Source organism: Heptranchias perlo, chromosome 20, assembly GCF_035084215.1.
Source record: "Heptranchias perlo isolate sHepPer1 chromosome 20, sHepPer1.hap1, whole genome shotgun sequence".
In the NCBI taxonomy this organism is placed as follows: domain Eukaryota; kingdom Metazoa; phylum Chordata; class Chondrichthyes; order Hexanchiformes; family Hexanchidae; genus Heptranchias; species Heptranchias perlo.
In genome coordinates this window covers 51339942-51367329 of record NC_090344.1, presented here as the reverse complement: position 1 = coordinate 51367329, position 27388 = coordinate 51339942, and the positions used below count along the sequence as shown (strand labels likewise).

Below are 27388 nucleotides of genomic sequence, written 5' to 3'. Positions count from 1 at the left end.
GCATCATGATCGAACTGAATGACGGTACAGGCTCGAGGGGCCGAGTGGCCTCCTCCTGTCCCAATATCTCTGTTGCTGACCAACACCAATCTAACGAGGATAGCTTTCATGTCGGTCTGGTGCAGCAGAGCTAATTTCTAGAGTTAAGGGTTGTTGCTGGGCGGGGGGGGTGGGGGGAGTAGAGGGAGCAGGGGTGTCTGTATTTGAGGGTTGTTGCTGGGCGAGGGGGGTGGGGGGAGTAGAGGGAGCAGGGGTGTCTGTATTTGAGGGTTGTTGCTGGGCGGGGGGGGTGGGGGGAGTAGAGGGAGCAGGGGTGTCTGTATTTGAGGGTTGTTGCTGGGCGGGGGGGGTGGGGGGAGTAGAGGGAGCAGGGGTGTCTGTATTTGAGGGTTGTTGCTGGGCGGGGGGAGTAGAGGGAGCAGAGGGTGTCTGTATTTGAGGGTTGTTGCTGGGCGGGGGGGGCGGGGGGAGTAGAGGGAGCAGGGGTGTCTGTATTTGAGGGTTGTTGCTGGGTGGGGGGAGTAGAGGGAGCAGGGGTGTCTGTATTTGAGGGTTGTTGCTGGGCAGGGGGGGTGGGGGGAGTAGAGGGAGCAGAGGGTGTCTGTATTTGAGGGTTGTTGCTGGGCGGGGGGCGTGGGGGGAGTAGAGGGAGCAGAGGGTGTCTGTATTTGAGGGTTGTTGCTGGGCGGGGGGGGCGGGGGGAGTAGAGGTGTCTGTATTTGAAGGTTATTGCTGGGCAGGGGGGCGGGGGGAGTAGAGGGAGCAGAGGGTGTCTGTATTTGAGGGTTGTTGCTGGGCGGGGGGAGTAGAGGTGTCTGTATTTGAAGGTTATTGCTGGGCAGGGGGGCGGGGGGAGTAGAGGGAGCAGAGGGTGTCTGTATTTGAGGGTTGTTGCTGGGCGGGGGGGGTGGGGGGAGTAGAGGGAGCAGGGGTGTCTGTATTTGAGGGTTGTTGCTGGGCGGGGGGAGTGGAGGTGTCTGTATTTGAGGGTTGTTGCTGGGCGGGGGGGGGCGGGGGGAGTGGAGGTGTCTGTATTTGAGGGTTGTTGCTGGGCGGGGGGGGCGGGGGGAGTGGAGGTGTCTGTATTTGAGGGTTGTTGCTGGGCGGGGGGAGTAGAGGGAGCAGAGGGTGTCTGTATTTGGATGCTGAGACTGGGTTCCCCACTCGTGCAAGTGTTCCATTCTCCAGCCCCAGAGGTGGGACTACGTTGGGCGGGGGGCTGACGCACGTCAGAGGTCTGGAGTAGAGGACGAAGGAACCAGGCCAAAAACACTTTGGGTGAGGGAGCTGTTCTCCCCATCCCTTTCACTGATGCAGAAATACTTGGAAAAAGAAATTGATCTTACTGTTAAAGAGGGCTTTCCATCTCCGCCTGCAATACACGGCCACCAGCCCTTAACACATTTCTGCTTGAACAGTGAAACCATCTTCTGCAACTCATCTGATGAAGTGTCCTCATCCTTGAAGAACTTGTCCAAGGTGCATTTTTGTGACCATTTTGTTGGACTCCGGAAAGCATTCAGGTTAATCTCCACATAACCTGTCAGAGAAGGAAAAAACCCATGGATCAAAACAGAGCCAGGACTGGTTCATAAATCAATGTTAACTGGTCCACAGCTCCCGGGGGGGCCTCGATTCACTGACCGAGGATGGAGTGGATGGAGGGGGCCTGTCCGGTGCTCGATTCACTGACCACGGATGGGACGGGGGTCTGTGTCTGTGATTCCCCCCCCACACGGTGATGGGACGGGGGTCTGTGTCTGTGATTGCCCCACACGGTGATGGGACGGGGGTCTGTGTCTGTGATTCCCCCACCACACGGTGATGGGACGGGGGTCTGTGTCTGTGATTCCCCCACACGGTGATGGGACGGGGGTCTGTGTCTGTGATTCCCCCCCCACACGGTGATGGGACGGGGGTCTGTGTCTGTGATTCTCCCCCCACACGGTGATGGGACGGGGGGTCTGTGTCTGTGATTCCCTCACACGGTGATGGGACGGGGGTCTGTGTCTGTGATTCCCTCACACGGTGATGGGACGGGGGTCTGTGTCTGTGATTCCCCCCCCACACGGTGATGGGACGGGGGGTCTGTGTCTGTGATTGCCCCACACGGTGATGGGACGGGGGTCTGTGTCTGTGATTCCCCCCCCACACGGTGATGGGACGGGGGTCTGTGTCTGTGATTCCCCCACACGGTGATGGGACGGGGGGGCTGTGTCTGTGATTCCCTCACACGGTGATGGGACGGGGGGTCTGTGTCTGTGATTCCCCCACACGGTGATGGGACGGGGGTCTGTGTCTGTGATTCCCCCACACGGTGATGGGACGGGGGTCTGTGTCTGTGATTCCCCCACACGGTGATGGGACGGGGGGTCTGTGTCTGTGATTCCCCCACACGGTGATGGGACGGGGGGTCTGTGTCTGTGATTCCCTCACACGGTGATGGGACGGGGGGTCTGTGTCTGTGATTGCCCCCCCACACGGTGATGGGACGGGGGGGTTCTGTGTCTGTGATTCCCCCACACGGTGATGGGACGGGGGTCTGTGTCTGTGATTCCCCCCCCACACGGTGATGGGACGGGGGGTCTGTGTCTGTGATTGCCCCACACGGTGATGGGACGGGGGTCTGTGTCTGTGATTCCCCCACACGGTGATGGGACGGGGGTCTGTGTCTGTGATTCCCCCACACGGTGATGGGACGGGGGGTCTGTGTCTGTGATTCCCTCACACGGTGATGGGACGGGGGGTCTGTGTCTGTGATTGCCCCCCCACACGGTGATGGGACGGGGGGGTTCTGTGTCTGTGATTCCCTCACACGGTGATGGGACGGGGGGCTGTGTCTGTGATTGCCCCCTCACACGGTGATGGGACGGGGGGCTGTGTCTGTGATTCCCTCACACGGTGATGGGACGGGGGGTCTGTGTCTGTGATTCCCTCACACGGTGATGGGACGGGGGGTCTGTGTCTGTGATTCCCCCACACGGTGATGGGACGGGGGGTCTGTGTCTGTGATTCCCCCACACGGTGATGGGACGGGGGGTCTGTGTCTGTGATTCCCCCACACGGTGATGGGACGGGGGTCTGTGTCTGTGATTCCCCCACACGGTGATGGGACGGGGGTCTGTGTCTGTGATTCCCCCACACGGTGATGGGACGGGGGGTCTGTGTCTGTGATTCCCTCACACGGTGATGGGACGGGGGGTCTGTGTCTGTGATTGCCCCCCCACACGGTGATGGGACGGGGGGGTTCTGTGTCTGTGATTCCCTCACACGGTGATGGGACGGGGGGCTGTGTCTGTGATTGCCCCCTCACACGGTGATGGGACGGGGGGCTGTGTCTGTGATTCCCTCACACGGTGATGGGACGGGGGGTCTGTGTCTGTGATTCCCTCACACGGTGATGGGACGGGGGGTCTGTGTCTGTGATTCCCCCACACGGTGATGGGACGGGGGGTCTGTGTCTGTGATTCCCCCACACGGTGATGGGACGGGGGGTCTGTGTCTGTGATTCCCCCACACGGTGATGGGACGGGGGGTCTGTGTCTGTGATTGCCCCCTCACACGGTGATGGGACGGGGGGTCTGTGTCTGTGATTCCCTCACACGGTGATGGGACGGGGGGTCTGTGTCTGTGATTCCCTCACACGGTGATGGGACGGGGGGTCTGTGTCTGTGATTCCCTCACACGGTGATGGGACGGGGGGTCTGTGTCTGTGATTCCCCCACACGGTGATGGGACGGGGGGTCTGTGTCTGTGATCCCCCCACACGGTGATGGGACGGGGGGTCTGTGTCTGTGATTCCCCCACACGGTGATGGGACGGGGGGTCTGTGTCTGTGATTCCCTCACATGGTGATGGGACGGGGGGTCTGTGTCTGTGATTCCCCCACACGGTGATGGGACGGGGGTCTGTGTCTGTGATTCCCCCCCCACACGGTGATGGGACGGGGGGTCTGTGTCTGTGATTCCCCCACACGGTGATGGGACGGGGGTCTGTGTCTGTGATTCCCCCCCCACACGGTGATGGGACGGGGGTCTGTGTCTGTGATTCCCCCCCCACACGGTGATGGGATGGGGGGTCTGTGTCTGTGATTCCCCCCCCACACGGTGATGGGACGGGGGGTCTGTGTCTGTGATTCCCTCACACGGTGATGGGACGGGGGGTCTGTGTCTGTGATTCCCTCACACGGTGATGGGACGGGGGGTCTGTGTCTGTGATTGCCTCACACGGTGATGGGACGGGGGTCTGTGTCTGTGATTCCCCCCCCACACGGTGATGGGACGGGGGTCTGTGTCTGTGATTCCCCCACACGGTGATGGGACGGGGGGTCTGTGTCTGTGATTCCCCCACACGGTGATGGGACGGGGGGTCTGTGTCTGTGATTCCCTCACACGGTGATGGGACGGGGGGTCTGTGTCTGTGATTCCCCCACACGGTGATGGGACGGGGGTCTGTGTCTGTGATTCCCCCCCCACACGGTGATGGGACGGGGGTCTGTGTCTGTGATTCCCTCACACGGTGATGGGACGGGGGGTCTGTGTCTGTGATTCCCCCACATGGTGATGGGACGGGGGGTCTGTGTCTGTGATTCCCCCACACGGTGACGGGACGGGGGTCTGTGTCTGTGATTGCCCCACACGGTGATGGGACGGGGGTCTGTGTCTGTGATTCCCCCACATGGTGATGGGACGGGGGGTCTGTGTCTGTGATTCCCCCACACGGTGACGGGACGGGGGGACTGTGTCTGTGATTGCCCCACACGGTGATGGGACGGGGGTCTGTGTCTGTGATTCCCCCCCACACGGTGATGGGACGGGGGGTCTGTGTCTGTGATTCCCCCACACGGTGATGGGACGGGGGGTCTGTGTCTGTGATTGCCCCACACGGTGATGGGACGGGGGTCTGTGTCTGTGATTCCCTCACACGGTGATGGGACGGGGACTGTGTCTGTGATTCCCTCACACGGTGATGGGACGGGGGGGTCTGTGTCTGTGATTGCCCCACACGGTGATGGGACGGGGGGTCTGTGTCTGTGATTCCCCCACACGGTGATGGGACGGGGGGTCTGTGTCTGTGATCCCCCCACACGGTGATGGGACGGGGGGTCTGTGTCTGTGATTCCCCCACACGGTGATGGGACGGGGGGTCTGTGTCTGTGATTCCCCCACACGGTGATGGGACGGGGGTCTGTGTCTGTGATTGCCCCACACGGTGATGGGACGGGGGTCTGTGTCTGTGATTCGCTCACATGGTGATGGGACGGGGGTCTGTGTCTGTGATTCCCCCACACGGTGATGGGACGGGGGTCTGTGTCTGTGATTCCCCCACACGGTGATGGGACGGGGGGTCTGTGTCTGTGATTGCCCCACACGGTGATGGGACGGGGGGTCTGTGTCTGTGATTGCCCCACACGGTGATGGGACGGGCGTCTGTGTCTGTGATTCCCCCACACGGTGATGGGACGGGGGGTCTGTGTCTGTGATTCCCTCACACGGTGATGGGACGCGGGTCTGTGTCTGTGATTCCCCCACACGGTGATGGGACGGGGGGTCTGTGTCTGTGATTGCCCCACACGGTGATGGGACGGGGGGTCTGTGTCTGTGATTCCCTCACACGGTGATGGGACGGGGGTCTGTGTCTGTGATTCCCCCACACGGTGATGGGACGGGGGGTCTGTGTCTGTGATTGCCCCCTCACACGGTGATGGGACGGGGGGTCTGTGTCTGTGATTTCCCCCCCCACACGGTGATGGGACGGGGGGTCTGTGTCTGTGATTCCCTCACACAGTGATGGGACGGGGGGTCTGTGTCTGTGATTCCCCCCCCACACGGTGATGGGACGGGGGGTCTGTGTCTGTGATTCCCCCACACGGTGATGGGAGGGGGGGTCTGTGTCTGTGATTCCCCCACACGGTGATGGGACGGGGGTCTGTGTCTGTGATTCCCCCACACGGCGATGGGACGGGGGTCTGTGTCTGTGATTCCCCCACACGGTGATGGGACGGGGGTCTGTGTCTGTGATTCCCCCCCCACACGGTGATGGGACGGGGGTCTGTGTCTGTGATTGCCCCACACGGTGATGGGACGGGGGGTTCTGTGTCTGTGATTGCCCCACACGGTGATGGGACGGGGGGTCTGTGTCTGTGATTCCCCCACACGGTGATGGGACGGGGGGTCTGTGTCTGTGATTTCCCCCCCCACACGGTGATGGGACGGGGGGTCTGTGTCTGTGATTCCCCCACACGGTGATGGGACGGGGGGTCTGTGTCTGTGATTCCCTCACACGGTGATGGGACGGGGGTCTGTGTCTGTGATTGCCCCCTCACACGGTGATGGGACGGGGGTGTGAGTCTGTGATTCCCCCACACGGTGATGGGACGGGGGGTCTGTGTCTGTGATTCCTCACACGGTGATGGGACGGGGGTCTGTGTCTGTGATTCCCCCACACGGTGATGGGACGGGGGTCTGTGTCTGTGATTCCCCCACACGGTGATGGGACGGGGGGTCTGTGTCTGTGATTCCCCCACACGGTGATGGGACGGGGGGGCTGTGTCTGTGATTCCCTCACACGGTGATGGGACGGGGGTCTGTGTCTGTGATTGCCCCACACGGTGATGGGACGGGGGGGCTGTGTCTGTGATTGCCCCACACGGTGATGGGACGGGGGTCTGTGTCTGTGATTCCCTCACACGGTGATGGGACGGGGGTCTGTGTCTGTGATTGCCCCACACGGTGATGGGACGGGGGGTCTGTGTCTGTGATTCCCTCACACGGTGATGGGACGGGGGTCTGTGTCTGTGATTGCCCCACACGGTGATGGGACGGGGGGGCTGTGTCTGTGATTGCCCCACACGGTGATGGGACGGGGGGTCTGTGTCTGTGATTCCCCCACACGGTGATGGGACGGGGGTCTGTGTCTGTGATTCCCCCACACGGTGATGGGACGGGGGTCTGTGTCTGTGATTCCCCCACACGGTGATGGGACGGGGGGTCTGTGTCTGTGATTCCCCCACACGGTGATGGGACGGGGGGTCTGTGTCTGTGATTCCCCCACACGGTGATGGGACGGGGGTCTGTGTCTGTGATTGCCCCACACGGTGATGGGACGGGAGGCTGTGTCTGTGATTGCCCCACACGGTGATGGGACGGGGGGTCTGTGTCTGTGATTCCCTCACACGGTGATGGGACGGGGGCTGTGTCTGTGATTGCCCCACACGGTGATGGGACGGGAGGCTGTGTCTATGATTGCCCCACACGGTGATGGGACGGGGGGCTGTGTCTGTGATTGCCCCACACGGTGATGGGACGGGGGGTCTGTGTCTGTGATTCCCTCACACGGTGATGGGACGGGGGGCTGTGTCTGTGATTGCCCACTTCCACCTCCCCCTCCAAAGTCTGCGCCAGCAAAAGTTAGAATTCGGCTCGATTCCAACATGATTTCACCCAGAGACTACCACCTGCTCTCTCTGATAACACTTCGATGCCCTCAACTGACAGCAATTGGTTATTACAACAGGACAATGCAATTATTTTAAACTAAAATATAATCCAACTGGTGTGGAATAAAACATTTGGACAACTCAACTTATCAAAGAGTTTGTGGAAGCACCAAGAGGCACTGACCCTCTCCATCCACCCCTGCTCAGCCCCCGAGCCAAAGGGAACCTGATCCTGATATCCCCCTCGCTCTTCTGCTCTCCTCATAGGGACTTCTCCAGTGTTTCAAACCTCGTGCACAATGACCTCCCATTACACCCTCTCTCTGGGTCAAAATCCTGGAACTCTCTTCCTAACAGCACTGTGGGAGAACCGTCACCACACGGACTGCAGCGGTTCAAGATGGCGGCTCACCACCACCTTCTCAAGGGCAATTAGGGATGGGCAATAAATGCCGGCCTCGCCAGCGACGCCCACATCCCATGAATGAATAAAAAAACAGCTTAAGCTCCCAACTAAGAAATAACCTCAGCTCTGCCAATAAAATCCAAATCTGCAGGATATGCAAGGCCCTCCATTTCTATATGTGTAATCTGTGACAGTGGAGTCTGTTAAACTTTACCTATGTAATCATCAAAGGAGAATTTATCATTGTCCCAAAGCTGGATGATTAGTTTCGGAGGCAATTTCATTTCTGTTTCATCCAAACTCCAAATATAGTCCTAAAAGAAGCAGAAATACTCTCTCAGAATTGTTCCTTATTGAAACATTTAGAAAGCACAACCCTTGTGCAGTATTTTTGTGAATTGGTTGATCTGCTCGGGTCAAACTCCCACTCGGCATTTCAACAAAATCAATAAAAGAATTAAAATTAAAAATTAATGCAGCAATTATACCCAAACCCATTAATCGATACACTAATCAATTTCTACCTCCAAAGTGCATCAAAACAAACTGAATCCAGTGACAGTGAACAGGCCCTTCATTGAACCCATCATCTCAATGAAACCAACTTCTTCCCATTCTATTCCACTGTGTGGAATACTGATTGACCAAAAGCATTGGGTATGTTCAATGGAAGTGAACAGCAAAAGGTTTGTTCTATTGGGGTTATAGATAGTAGCAAAGAATGGGAAGGAGTTTGGTCCATTGGGATTCTACACAATGGGAGTGAATGGGAAGGAGTTTGGTCCGTTCGGATTCTATACAATGGGAGTGAATGGGAAGGAGTTTGGTCCATTGGGATTCTATACAATGGGAGTGAATGGGAAGGAGTTTGGTCCACTGGGATTTTATACAATGGGAGTGAATGGGAAGGAGTTTGGTCCACTGGGATTCTATACAATGGGAGTGAATGGGAAGGAGTTTGGTCCGTTGTGATTCTATACAATGGGAGTGAATGGGAAGGAGTTTGGTCCGTTCGGATTCTATACAATGGGAGTGAATGGGAAGGAGTTTGGTGCATTGGGATTCTATACAATGGGAGTGAATGGGAAGGAGTTTGGTCCGTTCGGATTCTATACAATGGGAGTGAATGGGAAGGAGTTTGGTCCGTTCGGATTCTATACAATGGGAGTGAATGGGAAGGAGTTTGGTCCGTTCGGATTCTATACAATGGGAGTGAATGGGAAGGAGTTTGGTCCGTTCGGATTCTATACAATGGGAGTGAATGGGAAGGAGTTTGGTCCGTTCGGATTCTATACAATGGGAGTGAATGGGAAGGAGTTTGGTCCATTGGGATTCCATACAAAGGGAGTGAATGGGAAGGAGTTTGGTCCATTGGGATTCTATACAATGGGAGTGAATGGGAAGGAGTTTGGTCCGTTGTGATTCTATACAATGGGAGTGAATGGGAAGGAGTTTGGTCCACTGGGATTCTATACAATGGGAGTGAATAGGAAGGAGTTTGGTCCGTTCGGATTCTATACAATGGGAGTGAATGGGAAGGAGTTTGGTCCACTGGGATTCCATACAAAGGGAGTGAATGGGAAGGAGTTTGGTCCATTGGGATTCTATACAATGGGAGTGAATGGGAAGGAGTTTGGTCCGTTGTGATTCTATACAATGGGAGTGAATGGGAAGGAGTTTGGTCCATTGGGATTCCATACAAAGGGAGTGAATGGGAAGGAGTTTGGTCCATTGGGATTCTATACAATGGGAGTGAATGGGAAGGAGTTTGGTCCGTTGTGACTCTATACAATGGGAGTGAATGGAAGGAGTTTGGTCCATTGGGATTCTGTACAATGGGAGTGAATGGGAAGGAGTTTGGTCCATTGGGATTCTATACAAAGGGAGTGAATGGGAAGGAGTTTGGTCCATTGGGATTCTATACAATGGGAGTGAATGGGAAGGAGTTTGGTCCGTTGTGACTCTATACAATGGGAGTGAATGGAAGGAGTTTGGTCCATTGGGATTCTGTACAATGGGAGTGAATGGGAAGGAGTTTGGTCCATTGGGATTCTATACAATGGGAGTGAATGGGAAGGAGTTTGGTCCATTGGGATTCTATACAATGGGAGTGAACGGGAAGGAGTTTGGTTCATTGGGATGCTATACAATGGGAGTGAATGGGAAGGAGTTTGGTTCATTGGGATTCTTTACAATGGGAGTGAATGGGAAGGAGTTTGGTCCATTGGGATTCTATACAATGGGAGCGAATGGAAAGGAGTTTGGTTCATTGGGATTCTATACAATGGGAGTGAATGGGAAGGAGTTTGGTTCATTGGGATGCTATACAATGGGAGTGAATGGGAAGGAGTTTGGTTCATTGGGATGCTATACAATGGGAGTGAATGGGAAGGAGTTTGGTTCATTGGGATGCTATACAATGGGAGTGAATGGGAAGGAGTTTGGTTCATTGGGATTCTATACAATGGGAGTGAATGGGAAGGAGTTTGGTCCATTGGGATTCTATACAATGGGAGTGAATGGGAAGGAGTTTGGTCCATTGGGATTCTATACAATGGGAATGAATGGGAAGGTATTTGGTTTGTTGGAACTTGCGTTGAAGAATTCGATCTGCATCAGGTAGACATTTATTTGGCTGACTCCACCCCTAGATTAAATCATTCCTTTCTTTCACTATTACTTGGCTCCTACCTTCTTGCTGAGGACATGGACTCGTTCCACTGTTAAATATTCAAAGGGGTAAATAAACCTCCAGTTAAAGTTGCCCTCTCCATCCAGAGACCTGTAGTGCACATCAGTGTTCTGTTTATTATCCTCCAGCCCAACCATCCAGCTGGTGAAGGAAAAACAGGTTCATTAATAATGACCTTTACTTTATATGTATAAAGCGACTGCACTGCCCAACAGTCGTGGAGAAAATAAACGCGAGACGTCCCACCTGTGGTGATATCCCAGATGTCTTGTGAGGGAGCTGGACCAGTTCCAGAGATCACATCATAAAGATGGGAAGTGTCTTTATAGATAACACGCGGTCCGTGCGATCTCCTGGACTGGTTTCCATCGACGGAGGGGTTGGAGAGGAATTTTTCAGAGTATTTTTCCTTTCTTGGCTCTGGGTTTTGCCTGCCCCAGGGTACGACATGGTTGCAGAGGTGGGTGTGAGGGCTAAGTGTCGAATCATGACGATCGAGCCAGGCTTGATGGACCAGCTGATCTTTTCCTGCCCATCAATTTCATGTGTCCCTATGTATTTTCAGTATGGTTACGTCCCACACCTGCCGCGGATTCTCAGTGCCCATTACACGACAAGGGAAAGGGAACTGAGGTCAGTCAAGGTGCTAAAGAGGAGACGATGCCCAGTGGCCTCTTTGGACTGAAGCACAGTCCAGCCAGGAAGAACTCTCGATAGTGCTGTCGTGTGGATGTGAAACTGATATCCAAATCCCCTGGATTGTGACAGTGTTTCTCTTTTGTTTGTATATCCCCAGACATCTTATTTTCTTAAAATAGCACCAGGGGACAGAAGTCTAAAATTAGAATTAAAAACAGAAAATGCTGGTAAGCACCGAGCGGGTGAGTCAGCACCTGTGGAGAGTGAAACAGAGTTAACGTTTCAGGTCAATGGCTCTCGTCAGGACTTCACCAGGAAACACAACAGCCATCCCGCACGAGGAACACCCCACAAACACTACTGAGATGCCCGATCAGTGAATCTGTCTTTGGTGGGTGTTGTTTGAAGGAGGAATGCTGGCCAGGACACTGGGAGAACTCCCTGTTCTTCTTCCAACAGGCAGGAGGGACCTGGGTTGAATCTCTTATTATTGACACTGCAGAGCTCGACAGTACTGCACTGAAGTGTTAGCCGAGCTCACGCATTCAAGAACCGGCAACAAACCTGACAATGATGGTTACATAGGATTTACCTACTGGATATTCCTCTTACCCTTTGACGTAAATGTCACTCATCTTCTCTCCCATCATACTGGTTTCCTGTAAAATTACATCTTTTGTGTTCCAGACTATACATCGCAGAACGTACCTGAAAAATCCACATGAAACTCACAAGTCAGGAAAGAGCGAGACAATGGGCCGAGCCAACAGCAAACTGTCCCTTGTTCAACTCTCCCCTTACCGGGTCAGATATGCCCATTAGAGTAAAGGTTATTCAGTGAATAATTCTCCCAATGAAGGACCCCAATGGTTCAGTTGGATTAACTCTACGAATTGAGCTGCACAGATCAGGAAGGGCCCTGTTTAAACCCCAGTCAGTGCTGTATTTGCTCCTCTTAGAGAAAACAGCAGTGAAACATAAAAACATAGAAAATAGGAGCAGTAGTCGGCCATTCGGCCCTTCGAGCCTGCTCCGCCATTCAATATGATCATGGCTGATCCTCTATCTCAATACCATATTCCCACTCTCTCCCCAAACCCCTTGATGCCTTTTGTGTCCAGAAATCTATCCAGCTCCTTCTTAAATATATTCAGGTGATTTGGCCTCCATAGCTTTCTGTGGAGAAGAATTCCACCCTCTGAGTTAAGAAATTTCTCCTCATCTCAGTCCTAAATGTCCTACCCCGTATCCTGAGACTGTGACCCATCATTCTTCTGGACCCCCCCAGCCAGGGGAAACATCCTCCCTGCACCCAGTCTGTCTAGCCCTGACAGAATTTTATATGTTTCAATGAGATCCCCTCTCATTCTTCTAAACTCGAATGAATACAGGCCGAGTCAACCCAATCTCTCCTCATAGGACAGTCCTGCCATCCCAGGAATCAGTCTGGTGAACCTTCACTGCACTCCCTCGATGGCAAGTATATCCTTTCTTAGGTAAGGAGACCAAAACTGCGCACAATACTCCAGGTGTGGTCTCACAAGGCCCTGTATAACTGCAGTAAGACATCCTTGCTCCTGTACTCAAATCCTCTTGCAATGAAGGCCAACATACCATTTGCCTTCCTAACTGCTTGCTGCACCTGCATGTTTGCTTTCAGTGACTGGTGTACAAGGACACCCAGTTCCCTTTGTACATCAACATTTCCCAATCTATCACCATTTAAATAATACTCTGCCTTTCTGTTTTTCCTTCCAAAGTGGATAACTTCACATTTATCCAGGTTATACTGCATCTGCCATGTATTTACCCACTCACTCAACTTGTCTAAATCGCCATGAAGCCTCTTTGCATCCTCCTCACAACTCACGATCCCACCTAGTTTTGTGTCGTCAGCAAATTTGGAAATATTACATTTGGTTCCCTCATCCAAATCATTGATATATATTGTGAATAGCTGGGGCCCAAGCACTGATCCCTGTGGTACCCCACCAGTCACTGCCTGCCACCCGGAAAAAGACCCGTTTATTCCTACTCTCTGTTTCCTGTCTGTCAACCAATTCTCAATCCATGCCAGTATATTCCCCCAATCCCACGTGCTTTAATTTTGCACACTAACCTCTTGTGTGGGACTTTATCAAAGGCCTTCTGAAAATCCAAATACACCACATCCACTGGTTCTCCCATATCTATTCTACCAGTTACATCCTCAAAAAAACTCCAGTAGGTTTGTCAAACATGATTTTCCTTTCATAAATCCATGTTGACTTTGTCTAATCCCGTTGATATTTTCTAAGTGTCCTGTTACCACATCCTTTATGATAGACTCTAGCATTTTCCTTACCACTGATGTTAGGCCAATCGGTCTGTAATTCCCTGTTTTCTCTCTCCCTCCTTTTTTAAATAGTGGGGTTACATTTGTCACCCTCCAATCTGTAGGAACTGTTCCATAATCTATAGAATTTTGGAAGATGACAACTAATGCATCCACTATTTCTATAGCGACCTCTTTTAGTACTCTGAGGTGCAGGTTTTCAGGTCCTGGGGATTTATCGGCTTTCAGTCCCATTAATTTCTCCAGCAGTATTTTTTTTACTAATACTAATTTCCTTTAATTCCTCCTTCTCACTAGTCCCTTGGTTCCCCAGCATTTCTGGGAAGTTATTTGTGTCCTCTTCTGTGAAGACAGAACCAAAGTATTTAGGCCACAAGAGATAGGAGCAGGAGTAGGCCATTCGGCCCCTCGAGCCTGCTCCGCCATTCAATGAGATCATGGCTGATCTGATTTTTACCTCAACTCCACTTTCCTGCCCTTTCCCCATATCCTTTGACTCCCTTGATCATCAAAAATTTGTCAAACTCAGCCTTGAATGTATTCAATGACTCAGCCTCCACAGCTTTTTGGGATAAAGAATTCCAAAGATTCACGACCCTCTGGGAGAAGAAATTCCTCCTCATTTCCATCTTAAATGGGTGACCCCTTATTCTGAGACTATGCCCCCTAGTTTTAGATTCCCCCATGAGGGGTAACATCCTCTCAGCATCTCCCCTATCGAGTCCTCTCAGAATCTTGTATGTTTTAATAAGGTTCCCATCTCATTCTTCTAAACTCCAATGAGTATAGACCCAACCTGTTCAATCTTTCCTCATAAGACAACCCTTCCATACCCGGAATCAATCTAGTGAACCTTCTCTGAACTGCCTCCAATGCAAGTATGTCCTTCCTCAAATAAGGGCACCAGAACTATACGCAGTATTCTAGGTATTTGTTAAATTGCTCTGCCATTTCCTTGTTCCCCATTATAAATTCTCCCGTTTCTGACTGTAAGGGACCTACATTTGTCTTAGAACATAAGAACATAAGAAATTGGAGCAGGAGTAGGCCAATCGGCCCCTCGAGCCTGCTCCGCCATTCAATAAGATCATGGCTGATCTGATCCCAACCACAAATCTAAAGAACACAAGAAGTCGGAGCAGGACCCGGCCACATAGCCCCTGGGCCCTCTCCGCCACCCACAGGGCATTGACCGATCCGAACTCAGCTTCATGTCCAATTTCCTGCCCGCTCCCCATAACCCCTAATTCCCTTTACTTCTAGGAAACTGTCTATTTCTGTTTTAAATTTATCTAATGATGTAGCTTCCACAGCTTCCTGGGGCAGCAAATTCCACAGACCTACCACCCTCTGAGTGAAGAAGTTTCTCCTCATCTCAGTTTTGAAAGAGCAGCCCCTTATTCTAAGATTATGCCCCCTAGTTCTAGTTTCACCCATCTTTGGGAACATCCTTACTGCATCCACCCGATCAAGACCCTTCACAATCTTATATGTTTCAATAAGATCGCCTCTCATTCTTCTGAACTCCAATGAGTAGAGTCCCAATCTACTCAACCTCTCCTCATATGTCCGCCCCCTCATCCCCGGGATTAACCGAGTGAACCTTCTTTGTACTGCCTCGAGAGCAAGTATGTCTTTTCTTAAGTATGGAGACCAAAACTGTATGCAGTATTCCAGGTGCGGTCTCACCAATACCTTATATAACTGCAGCAATACCTCCTTGTTTTTATATTCTATCCCCCTAGCAATAAAAGCCAACATTCCGTTGGCTTTCTTGATCACCTGCTGCACCTGCATACCAACTTTTTGATTTTCTTGCACTAGGACCCCCAGATCCCTTTGTACTGCAGTACTTTCCAGTCTCTCGCCATTAAGAAAATAACTTGCTCTCTGATTTTTCCTGCCAAAGTGCATAACCTCACATTTTCCAATATTATATTGCATCTGCCAAATCTCCGCCCACTCACCCAGCCTGTCTATATCCCCTTGCAGGTTTTTTATGTCCTCCTCACTCTCTACTTTCCCTCCCATCTTTGTATCATCTGCAAATTTTGATATGTTGCACTCGGTCCCCTCCTCCAAATCGTTAATATAGATTGTAAAGAGTTGGGGACCCAGCACCGACCCCTGTGGAACACCACTGGTTACTGGTTGCCAGTCCGAAAATGAACCATTTATCCCAACTCTCTGCTTCCTGTTCGATAACCAATCCTCCACCCATGCCAGAATATTACCCCCAATCCCGTGATTTTTTATCTTAAGTAATAATCTTTTATGTGGCACCTTGTCGAATGCCTTCTGGAAGTCTAAATACACTACGTCCACTGGTTCCCCTTTATCCACCCTGTACGTTATATCCTCGAAGAACTCAAGCAAATTTGTCAGACATGACTTCCCCTTCATAAAGCCATGCTGACTTTGTCCTATTAAATTATGCTTATCTAAATGTTCCGTTACTGTCTCCTTAATAATAGACTCCAAAATTTTACCCACCACAGATGTTAAGCTAACTGGCCTATAATTTCCAGCCTTCTGCCTACTACCCTTTTTAAATAACGGTGTTACATTAGCAGTTTTCCAATCTGCCGGGACCTCTCCTGAGTCCAGGGAATTTTGGAAAACTATCACCAAAGCATCCACAATCCCTACTGCCACTTCCCTCAAGACCCTAGGATGGAAGCCATCAGGTCCAGGGGATTTATCCGCCTTGAGTCCCATTATTTTACTGAGTACCATCTCCTGAGTGATTTTAATCGTATTTAGCTCCTCCCCCCCCGAGAGTCCCCTGTTTGTCCAGTGTTGGGATATTCTTAGTGTCCTCTACTGTAAAGACTGAAACAAAATATTTGTTCAGCATTTTTGCCATCTCCATGTTTCCCACCATTAATTTCCCGGTCTCATCCTCTAAGGGACCTATGTTTGCCTTAGCCACCCTTTTTCTTTTTATATAACTATAGAAACTCTTGCTATCTGTTTTTATATTTTTTGCTAATTTCTTTTCATAATCTAACTTCCCTTTCTTAATCAATCCTTTAGTTACTTTTTGCTGTCTTTTGAAGAATTCCCAATCTTCTATCCTCCCACTAAGTTTGGCTACCTTATATGTCCTTGTTTTTAGTCGGATACTATCCTTGATTTCTTTACTTAGCCACGGATGGCTGTCATTTCTTTTACACCCTTTTTTCCTCAGTGGAATATATTTATTTTGAAAGTTGTAAAATAACTCCCTAAATGAACACCACTGCTCATGTACCGTCTTACCCTTTAATCTATTTTCCCAGTCCACTTTAATCAATTCCGCTCTCATACCATCATAGTCTCCTTTATTCAAGCTCAGTACGCTTGTTTGAGAATCAACCTTCTCACCCTCTAATTGGATATGGAATTCAACCATGTTGTGGTCGCTCGTTCCAAGGGGATCCTTAACTAGGACATTATTAATTAATCCTGACTCATTACACAGGACCAGGTCCAAGGTTGCCTGCCCCCTTGTAGGATCAGTTACATACTGCTCAAGAAATCCATCCCTGATGCACTCAATGAACTCGTCCTCAAGGCTGCTCTGCCCAATTTGATTTGTCCAGTTAATATGATAATTAAAATCCCCCATAATTATGGCTGTTCCCTTATTACATGCCCCGACTATCTCCTGATTAATACTTCTTCCAGCAGAGTTGCAACTATTAGGAGGCCTATATACTACGCCCACTAATGTTTTTTTTCCCTTATTATTCCTTATCTCCACCCAAACTGTTTCATTATCTTGATGCTTTGTCCCAATATCATTTCTCTGTATTACAGTGATTCCTTCCTTTATTAACATAGCCACCCCACCTCCCCTTCCTTCCTGCCTGTCCTTCCTGATTGTTAAATACCCTGGCATATTTAATTCCCAGTCGTTGTCACCCTGCAGCCATGTTTCTGTAATGGCCACAAGATCATACCCATACGTAGTTATTTGTGCCGTTAACTCGTCCATTTTATTACGAATGCTACGTGCATTCAGATAAAGAACTTTCAAATCTGTTTTGTGACGCTTAGTTCCTGCTTTTTCCTTTTTTAACACTTTACCTATTACTCCATACCTTCTGTCCCTTCCTGTTACGCTTTCCTCTCTCTCCCTGCTCAGGTTCCCAACCCCCTGCCACTTTAGTTTAAACCCTCCCCAACAGCACTAGCAAACACTCCTCCTAGGACAGCGGTCCCGGCCCTGCCCAGGTGCAGACCGTCCGGTTTGTACTGGTCCCACCTCCCCCAGAACCGTTTCCAGTGTCCCAGGAATTTGAATCCCTCCCCCTTGCACCATTCCTCTAGCCACGTATTCATTTGAAATATCCTCCTATTTCTACTCTGACTAGCACGTGGCACTGGCAGCAATCCTGAGATTACTACCTTTGAGGTCCTATTTTTTAATTTACCTCCTAACTCCCTATATTCTGCTTTTAGGACCTCATCCCCTTTTTTACCTATATCGTTGGTGCCTATGTGCACCACGACAGCTGGCTGTTCGCCCTCCCCCTCCAAAATGTTCTGTAGCCGCTCCGAGACATCCTTGATCCTTGCACCAGGGAGGCAACACACCATCCTGGAGTCTCGGTTGCGGCCGCAGAAACGCCTGTCTATTCCCCTTACAATTGAGTCCCCTATCACGAAAGCTCTGCCACTCTTTTTCCTCCCAGCCTGTGCAGCAGAGCTACCCGTGGTGCCAGGAAGTTGGCTGCTGCTGCCTTCCCCTGATAAGTCATCCCCCCCAACAGCATCCAAAGTGGCATATCTGTTTGAGAGGGGGATGGCCACAGGGGACCCCTGCACTACCTGCCTGCATCTCTTACTCTTCCTGGTGGTCACCCATTCACTTCCTGCCTGTATACCCTTTACCTGCGGTGTGACCAACTCGCTAAACGTGCTATCCATGAGTTTCTCTGCATCGCGGATGCTCCACAGTGAGTCCACCCGCAGCTCCAGCTCCGAGATACGATCGGTCAGTAGCTGCAGGTGGACACACTTCCCGCACACATGGTCGGCAGGGACACTGGTAGTGTCCATGACTTCCCACATCTTGCAGGAGGAGCATATCTTTTCTGCACTCTTTCCAGTTTAATAATATCCTTTCTATAATAGGGTGACCAGAACTGTACACAGCATTCCAAGTGTGGCCTAACTAATGTCTTGTACAACTTCAACAAGACATCCCAACTCCTGTATTCAATGTTCTGACCAATGAAACCAAGCATGCTGAATGCCTTCTTCACCACCCTATCCACCTGTGACTCCACTTTCAAGGAGCTATGAACCTGTACTCCTAGATCTCTTTGTTCTATAACTCTCCCCAACGCCCTACCATTAACGGAGTAGGTCCTGGCTCGATTTGATCTACCAAAATGAATCACCTCACATTTATCTAAATTAAACTCCATCTGCCATTCATCGGCCCACTGGCCCAATTTATCAAGATCCCGTTGCAATCCTAGATAACCTTCTTCACTGTCCACAATGCCACCAATCTTGGTGTCATCTGCAAACTGACTAACCATGCCTCCTAAATTCTCATCCAAATCATGAATATAAATAACAAATAACAGCGGACCCAGCACCGATCCCTGAGGCACACCGCTGGTCACAGGCCTCCAGTTTGAAAAACAACCCTCTACACCCACCCTCTGTCTTCTGCCGTCAATCCAATTTTGTATCCAATTGGCTACCATCTTGTACACACTCCAGGAATTCCTCCCCCACAGCATTGTTGTTAATTTGGTTTGACCAATCTATATGTAAATTAAAGTCACCCATGATTATAGTTGTACCCTTCTTGCATGCGTCTCTAATTTCCTGTTTAATGCCCTCCCCTACATCTCCACTACTGTTTGGGGGCCTATAGACAACCCCCACCAACGTTTTCTGCCCCTTGGTGTTTCTTCGCTCCACCCATACAGATTCCACATTGTGATTTTCCGAGCCAATATCCTTCCTCACTGTTGCATTGATTTCCTCCTTTATCAACAACGCTACCCCACCTCCTTTCCCTTTTTGCCTGTCCTTCCTAAATATTGAATACCCCTGGATGTTCAGTTCCCAGCCTTGGTCACCCTGCACCATGTCTCCGTAATTGCAACTATATCATACCCGTTACTATCTATCTGCGCTGTTAATTCATCTACCTTATTGCGAATGCTCCGCGCATTTAGACACAATGCCTTTAGACTTGTCTTTTTAAGATTGCTAGTCATCTTAGTTTTATTTTGCACTATTGTCCTATTTGTTTTTTGCCCTTGTTTTCTCTGCCTTCCACTATTGCTTCTTCCCTTTCTGTCTTTTGTTTCTATCCTTGTTTCCCTGTCCTCTATCTACCTGCTCAGGTTCCCATCCCCCTGCCATTCCAGTTTAAACCTTCCCCAACAGCACTAGCAAACACCCCCGCGAGGACATCGGTCCCGGTCCTGCTCGGGTGTAACCCGTCCCACTTGTACAGATCCCACCTTCCCCAGAACTGGTCCCAATGTCCCAGGAATCTAAATCCCTCCCTCCTACACCATCCCTGCAGCCACGCATTCAACTTGGGCAACAGACAAGGAGAACCATGCCCCAAGGACAAGTCAGCACCTTCAGGAGAGGCAGGGAGCAAGTTCGGAAAAGAAAGAATGAACTTGCATTGATACAGCAGCTTTCATGTCCTGGGACGTCCCAAAGCGCTTTACAGCCAATGAAGTACTACTGAAACAATTTGTGCACTGCTACGAGATAAATGACCAGATAATCTGTTTTGGTGATGTTGGTTGAGGGGTAAATATTGGCCCCAGGACACTGGGGAGAGCTCCCCTGCTCTTCTTCGAATAGTGCTGCTGGATCTTTTACCCTCACCTGGGGGGGCAGACGGGACCTCGGTTTAACGTCTTATCTGAATGATGACACCTCCGAGAGTGCAGCACTCCCTCGGTCCTGCACTGAGAGTGTCAGGCCAGGTTCTGTGCTCGAGTCTCTGGAGTGGGGCTTGAACCCACGACCTCCTGACTCAGAGGGTGAGAGAGAGCTGCCCACTGTGCCACAGCAGACACTTCAAAATCAGTCTGATCATAAATTGAAAGCTGTGAACAAATTCAGCGATGGAGACACCATTGCTACCTTCCACTTCACAGCTGCCTGTACAAACTGTCACATTCAAACCACTGAGAATTTTTGCTGGGACACAATTGCACTGGGGGGAGGGGCGGGGCCAGTAATTCCCCAAGGGGGCACGGGGTCAGAGATTGGGGCACAACGATGATCCCTTGGCTCTCTGCCCCAGGCAGCCAGCAAGCCCAGCTCCCCGCGGTTGTGGAATTATCCCCAATACTTTGTGGATCACAGACACTGAGTGTCGAGCGTTACACGATCCTGCTCAATATTCCGCACCCGCACTCACCTGCGAGGGGCCCGAGGAGTGATGTCGAAGGGTGGGCCGGGTGGACCCAACTTTTTGGGAAAGATGTCGATCCACATCTGTAGCTTCCCCTGCGCAAGAAATAAAGTTAAGTCACCTTCTGCTTGACAGCGTGTTACCACAGGGTCGAGCTCAGGGGCAGAGTCCCCTTCACAGTCGAACAGCCCGATGATACTCAGGGGGTAATTTTAACCTAACTCGCCGGGCGGGAATCCCAGGGGATCGGGTGGAACACTGATTTTACACCCCGCCCGATATTGCTCACCGTTGACAGTAAAATCGGGCGGGGCGCGAGACCCGGGGGGCGAGAGACTAGCGTTGTACCCAATCCTGTCAGTTTCCTGGGCGGGGAGGTTAAAATTGCCCCCTCACTGTCTGGGCTCACACATGGAGAACGGTCAGACTGGGGTCAGGCAGCGGGCACTTCAGAACCTCAGAATCGTTTGGGGAAAAAACGACCAAGGTCCATCTCGTTGGCCTTCTACCATCTTGGTCGTCACATGATGGATTTGTTGGCTTATCATAGCAATGACTTGTGGAGCCACACCCCAGAAAGAGGGGACTTGGCAGGGGGGACAATATACTCAAGACTGGTCACAAACTCCAGAACCAGCTCAAGCTTTGGAGAGGGGAAGGAGCGCAGACAGTAACTACTCTACACAGTGGGCGACGAATGTGTGGAATGGACAGCCCAGGCAGGTGAAGTGTCTGGAAAAATTTACGGGAGGAACTGGGTAGATATTTGAGGGAGTGGGCGATGGAGATGGATTAGTTTTGCGGATTGGCCCGATGGAGTTCACAGGATTAAGATTACTGCTCAAGTGGAGTATGAACACCAACATGGACCGATTCAGCTGATTCGAATTTACAGCATAGAAACAGGCCATTCGGCCCAACTGGTCTATGCCGGTGTTCATGTTCCACACGAGCCTCCTCCCGCCCAACTTAATCTCACCCTCTCGCCATTTCCTTCTATTCCTTTCTCACTCGTGTTTATCCAGCTTCCCCTTAAATCCATCTGTACTATTCGCCTCAACTACTCCTTGTGGCAACGAGTTCCACATTCTCACCACTCTCTCGGTTAAGACGTTTCCCCTGAATTCCTTATTGGATTTATTAGTGACTCTTATTTTTATAACCCCTAGTTTTGTTCTCCGCCGCAAGTGGAAACATCTTCTCCATGTTTACCCTATCAAACCCCTTCATGATTTTAAAAACCTCTATTAGGTCACCCCTCAGCCTTCCCTTTTCTGGAGAAAAGAGCCCCAGCCTGTTCAGCCTTTCCTGATAGTTATAACCTCTCAGTTTTGCTATCATCCTTGTAAATCTTTTTTGCGCCTTCTCCAGTGCCTCTATAACCTTTTAATAATATGGAAACAAGAACTGTGCAGTGCTCCAAGTGTGGTCTAACCAAGGTATATGGAGACCAGAACTGTGCACAGTGCTCCGAGTGTGGTCTAACCAAGGTATATGGAGACCAGAACTGTGCACAGTGCTCCGAGTGTGGTCTAACCAAGGTATATGGAGACCAGAACTGTGCACAGTGCTCCGAGTGTGGTCTAACCGAGGTAATATGGAGACCAGAACTGTGCTCAGTGCTCAGAGTGTGGTCTAACCAAGGTATATGGAGACCAGAACTGTGCACAGTGCTCAGAGTGTGGTCTAACCAAGGTATATGGAGACCAGAACTGTGCACAGTGCTCAGAGTGTGGTCTAACTAAGGTATATGGAGACCAGAACTGTGCACAGTGCTCCAAGTGTGGTCTAACCAAGGTATATGGAGACCAGAACTGTGCACAGTGCTCCAAGTGTGGTCTAACCGAGGTATATGGAGACCAGAACTGTGCACAGTGCTCCGAGTGTGGTCTAACCAAGGTTCTATAAAAGTTTAACATGACAAGTCTTGTAATTTCAATGCAATTCTACAAGTCTCCTATGACCCTGTACTTTCCTGAGTTTGAGGGAAGGAATGCGGGGAGATCGTTAACCGCTGACTAGAAAGTTGGCCGAAAACATCAGTAGCGACTGCTGGCGTTTACCTGCTCAATTCCAGGTTGAGTGTTGTTGAACAAGGTCCTGGTCTCCACGTGCTCGGGGACCAGATTCTGCAGGCGGAGAATGTGCAGAGCAAGGCGCTCTTCCGGGGGACCTGGGAAGGCGTAAGGAACCTTCTTCACCTCTGTACGGTAACAAAAAAAGCAGGGAGATTTGATCAGATACGGTGAAAGATACTCACTGAAATCGAGAATAACAACAACTTGTATTTATATGGTGCCTTTAATGTGGTAGAATGTCCCAAAGTGCTTCATAGGAGTGTAATCAAACCAAATTTGACACTCAGCCACATAAGGAGATAGTAATACAGATGAAAGGGGTGGGTTTTAAGGAGCATCTTAAAGGAGGAGAGAGAGGCACAGAGACGGAAAGGTTTAGGGAGGGAATTCCAGAGTTTTGGGCCCAGGCAGCTGAATACCAAGTCAAACTTGGTTGAAAGTCTCTTCTCTCTGCTGGCTGACTGAGTCCTAGGTTTGAGGATCTCAGTCCAATTGCTCGCGGGAAATGGGCCCACGTTACAATCTGGACTAAATGAGCAATCTCACCCAGTACGGCCGGCCCTTCTGAGCTGCTGGCTAAAGCACGTTGTTGGGGCAGAGTCGAAGGAGCTTCATGGTGCATCTGACTCCTTCCACAGCTGGCCTGAGAATGCTTGTTGCTGATAACGGGATCCCCAAAAGGGATTCCACAGCAGCAACATCCCCTTACCTTGATCAGAGCAACGCTCACCAAAAACAAAAGCTAACTAAGGTCTACAATCTTTCCAACTCACTGGAAGCGGTTTATCTTCTGAATAGCAATGAAATGGCCCAGTCATTTTTTCTATTGCAGGATCAATAAATTGGAAAAGGGCATCTATCACCTGCTGGGAGAAGCAGGTCACGAGGTCATAATACATGAAAAGGACTAAGGAAGAATCCTAAAATACACGAGCACAGTTCGACCATTCACCAATGGGGGGACGGTTCCATTGAAAGTTTGATTCTCAATTTCTCATTCTAAATATGTGCTTTTGAAGCTTTTATGATTTCCCTAAGAACAGCAAGCAATGGAAATCGTCCCACGTTGATCGTCTTGAGATGGGTTACTGCCTGGAAACGCACTCCCACAGGAGTTATTTGATCCAAGTGATTCTTTCACAGTCCAGGAGCAGGGATGCGGGAGATGAATCTGTCGTAAAAATTAAGGTTAAAAAATTCAATGAAAAAAGTTGCACGTTTCGTTACAGAATTGGGATCCAGTCCATATCCTGCTCAAACTGTTCAGTTTGGATTCACCGCAGATCCTGGGCTCTGTCCTGTAATCAGCCCTTACGTTCCCCGACCAAACGTATCACCCATTTCCACCTCCCGCTCCACATGGACTGGCTCCTTACCAAAGTCCTCCAGCACAAATTCCCTCTCTCCGATGGCAATCCTTTGCCCAATGCTGCGGATCAAGGGAGAGGCATAATTCTTCATGCTGGTTAAGTTGTTCAGCAGTTCCATTGGTTTTAGCTGATCCCGCCATTGACTGGAGCCACCTCTGAAAAAAACAATACCAATTAGAACCCCTTTCTTTCACCGCTTTTTATTCAGATTTATTTGACGTTCCTTCGGTCTTAACTAGACTTTCCGCCGTGCACTGCAGAGGGAGATCGTTCCACGGGCTCCCCCTTATCTGCTGTGAAGGGAGCGAGAGGCAGCCTTCAAGGCCCTCACCCGCAGGCTCTCCCTTCCTTTCCTGTCAGGAGGGCCCCAGCACCTGCTTGAGACGAGCGAGGCCATTCGGCCCGTCTTGCACATGCTTCCGCACAGTCCTGTAGCTCTCCCCATCACACCTGTGCGCCCCTCAGCTCCAAATTTATACCTTGTTGCAAGAAAACATACTAAAAAAACAAATTTATATCGCGCATTTCACAACCTCAGGACGTCCCAAAGCGCTTTACAGCCAATAACGTACTTTTGAAGTGTAGTCGCTGTTGTAATGTAGGGAAACGCAGCAGCCAATTTGTGCACAGCAAGATCCCACAAACAACAATGCGATAATGACCAGAAAATCTGTTTTTTTTTTAAGAAGAGATTTTGGTTGAGGGATAAATATTGGCCAAAACACCAGGGAGAACTCCCCTGCTCTTCTTCGAAATAGTGCCATGGGATCTTTTACGTCCTCCCGAGAGGGCAGACGGGGCCTCGGTTTAACGTCTCATGTGAAAACCGGCACCTCCGACAGTGCGGCGCTCCCTCAGCACTGCACTGGAGTATAAAGTCAACAAGCAAACGAAAAGTCGAAGAAAACTTGTAATTTGCCAAGGAAACATCGATATAGCTCTGTAGACGAAGATGTTTGAAATATGCCCCTAAACTCAGTGGGGAGTTATATTTGAGGAATACGTCACAGCAGGTGCTCTCACAGAGGAGTGGGTACAGTCACTGCGTCTGCACGGTCCCTCAATCCGCTATGGCGTCCACGGAAAGGCAACCGAGCATTAATCCTGTCGGATACGCACTTGCTGCGCAAGAAACAAGCAACTTCCGTTTCCCTCTCCGTCACCCCACGGAGTACAAATACTCAGTGGTTTCTGGGACCCCGAGCTGCGTCACTCCCCAGTAATCACTCTCTGGCGGCCAGGAACTGGTGTATAAAATGCCGACTCCCGGTGGGAGGGAAGCCGCGAAAGCTGCGCTGCGAGCGAAACGAATGAAAATGACGGGCGGGATGAGACCTGCTGGTCCATCGAGCCTGCCTGCAGCATCCCGACCAGACACTTCCGACCAACCCCACCCTGCCCACAGAGTGTCACCTCCTGAGAAAGGCAAAGAAAAAAAACAGGGCCGATAAGGGAAAAAAAAATCTGAAAAATACTGAAACCAGTCCAGGAGATCACATGGGCCAAGTTGGAGCAGATTCTGTGGCAGCCGCTTCTCGTGGCTAACAGGCTCCAAATTCCCCGTGAGAGCGGCAGTCAGTGAACAACTTGAAAAGTGTGTATATTTGGGGGCTGATCTGCCCACGGTGATTAACTTCAGAAAGAAAGTAAAATTGATGGGGGGCTGGGGAAATGAGAGGGGCAGAAGAAATAATGAAATAATTTTTAAAAAAGCAGAAAGATGTGTATTTACACCTGTTCGGTGTTAACTAAACACTACTCAACAATTTGCATTTATGCAGCACCCTTAACGTAGTAAAACGTCCCAAGGCGATTCACAGGAACATAAATCGGACAAAAATTGACACCGAGCCAAAGAAAGAGACATTAGGACAGGTGGGTTTTAAGGAGCGTCTTAAAGGAGTAGAGAGGGAATTCCAGAGCCTGGGCAGCTAAAGGCACGGCCGCCAATGGTGGAGTGAATAAAATCAGAGATGCGCAAGAGGCCAGAATTGGCGGAGCGCAGAGATCTCGGAGGGTTGTAGGGCTGGAGGAGGTTACAGAGATAGGGAGGGGCGAGGGCCATGGAAGGGTACGAACAAGAGGATAAGAGCCAATGTCAGCCAGCGGGCACAGGGGTGATGGGTGAATGGGACTTAGTCTGAGTTAGGATGAGTTTACTTCGCACTCTCGCTAACTGTTTCCAACTTTGGGGCTGTCCTCCCTATCTCTGTAACCTCCTCCAGCCCTACGACCCTCCGAGATCTCTGCGCTCCTCCAATTCTGGTCTTTTGCACATCCCCGATTTCCTTCACTCCACCATTGGCGGCCGTGCCTTCAGCTGCCTTGGTGCGAAGCTCTGGAATTCCCTCCCTAAACCTCTCCAGCTCTCTCTAAGCTCCTTAAAACATACCCACCTGCCCTAATATCTCCTCATGTGGCTCGGTGTCAAATTTTGTCTGATTATGCTCGTGAGGCGCCTTGGGCCGGTTTACGACGTTAAAGGCTCTGTATAAATGCAAGAGGTTTCTGTTGTCCTGCAGTATGGGCCTTCGCCCTTTGTCGAGGTTTCTTGTTTTAATATAACTTACATGCAGTATGTCCGGGGCAGCCCGCAGTGCGCTCCGCAACGGGACAGGAACCTGTTTTCCAAGTCAACGACCGTCTCTCCAATTTTGTCATCCTGGCTGACTAAATCATAGTCATACACGGCAACTTTGAGATCTTTGTTCAGTGGAATGGTGGCATGAAGCTGATACATTCTGTGGAAAGAACTTTCGCCATTAGGAACAATTTTTCTCCCTCCTCTCCTGAAGGTGCTGCCTCTTGCAGTTTCACACAGACACCAGCAGCCCTTCCCTGTCTCCTCCAATGGGCCACTCGCCATCGCAGAACCCAGATAGTGAGAGCTAGCAGGCTATTCCACCATGCAAGGCATCACAGTTGAGCCTGATAACCGCGGACAGAGGCAGAGGCGGAGACAGAGACAGAGACACGCACACAGACGGACAGAGGCAGAGGCAGAGACAGAGACACGCACACAGACGGACAGAGGCAG

At 50.6% G+C, this 27388-nt stretch overlaps 1 protein-coding gene across 1 annotated transcript in view; it reads right to left on the bottom strand.

Annotated features, from left to right (window-relative positions):
• Positions 1 to 27388, bottom strand: part of LOC137336047 (myoferlin-like) — a 129065-nt gene that overhangs the window by 7994 nt on the left and 93683 nt on the right. Inside the window, exons 43-50 of the mRNA XM_068001549.1 lie at positions 26922 to 27092; positions 24358 to 24506; positions 22967 to 23106; positions 20910 to 20998; positions 11788 to 11883; positions 10536 to 10677; positions 8059 to 8158; positions 1347 to 1540 (exon numbers count right to left, since the gene is read on the bottom strand). Of these exons, the coding sequence (XP_067857650.1) occupies positions 1347 to 1540; positions 8059 to 8158; positions 10536 to 10677; positions 11788 to 11883; positions 20910 to 20998; positions 22967 to 23106; positions 24358 to 24506; positions 26922 to 27092 (1081 nt within the window). The remainder of the gene's footprint in view (positions 1 to 1346; positions 1541 to 8058; positions 8159 to 10535; positions 10678 to 11787; positions 11884 to 20909; positions 20999 to 22966; positions 23107 to 24357; positions 24507 to 26921; positions 27093 to 27388) is intronic.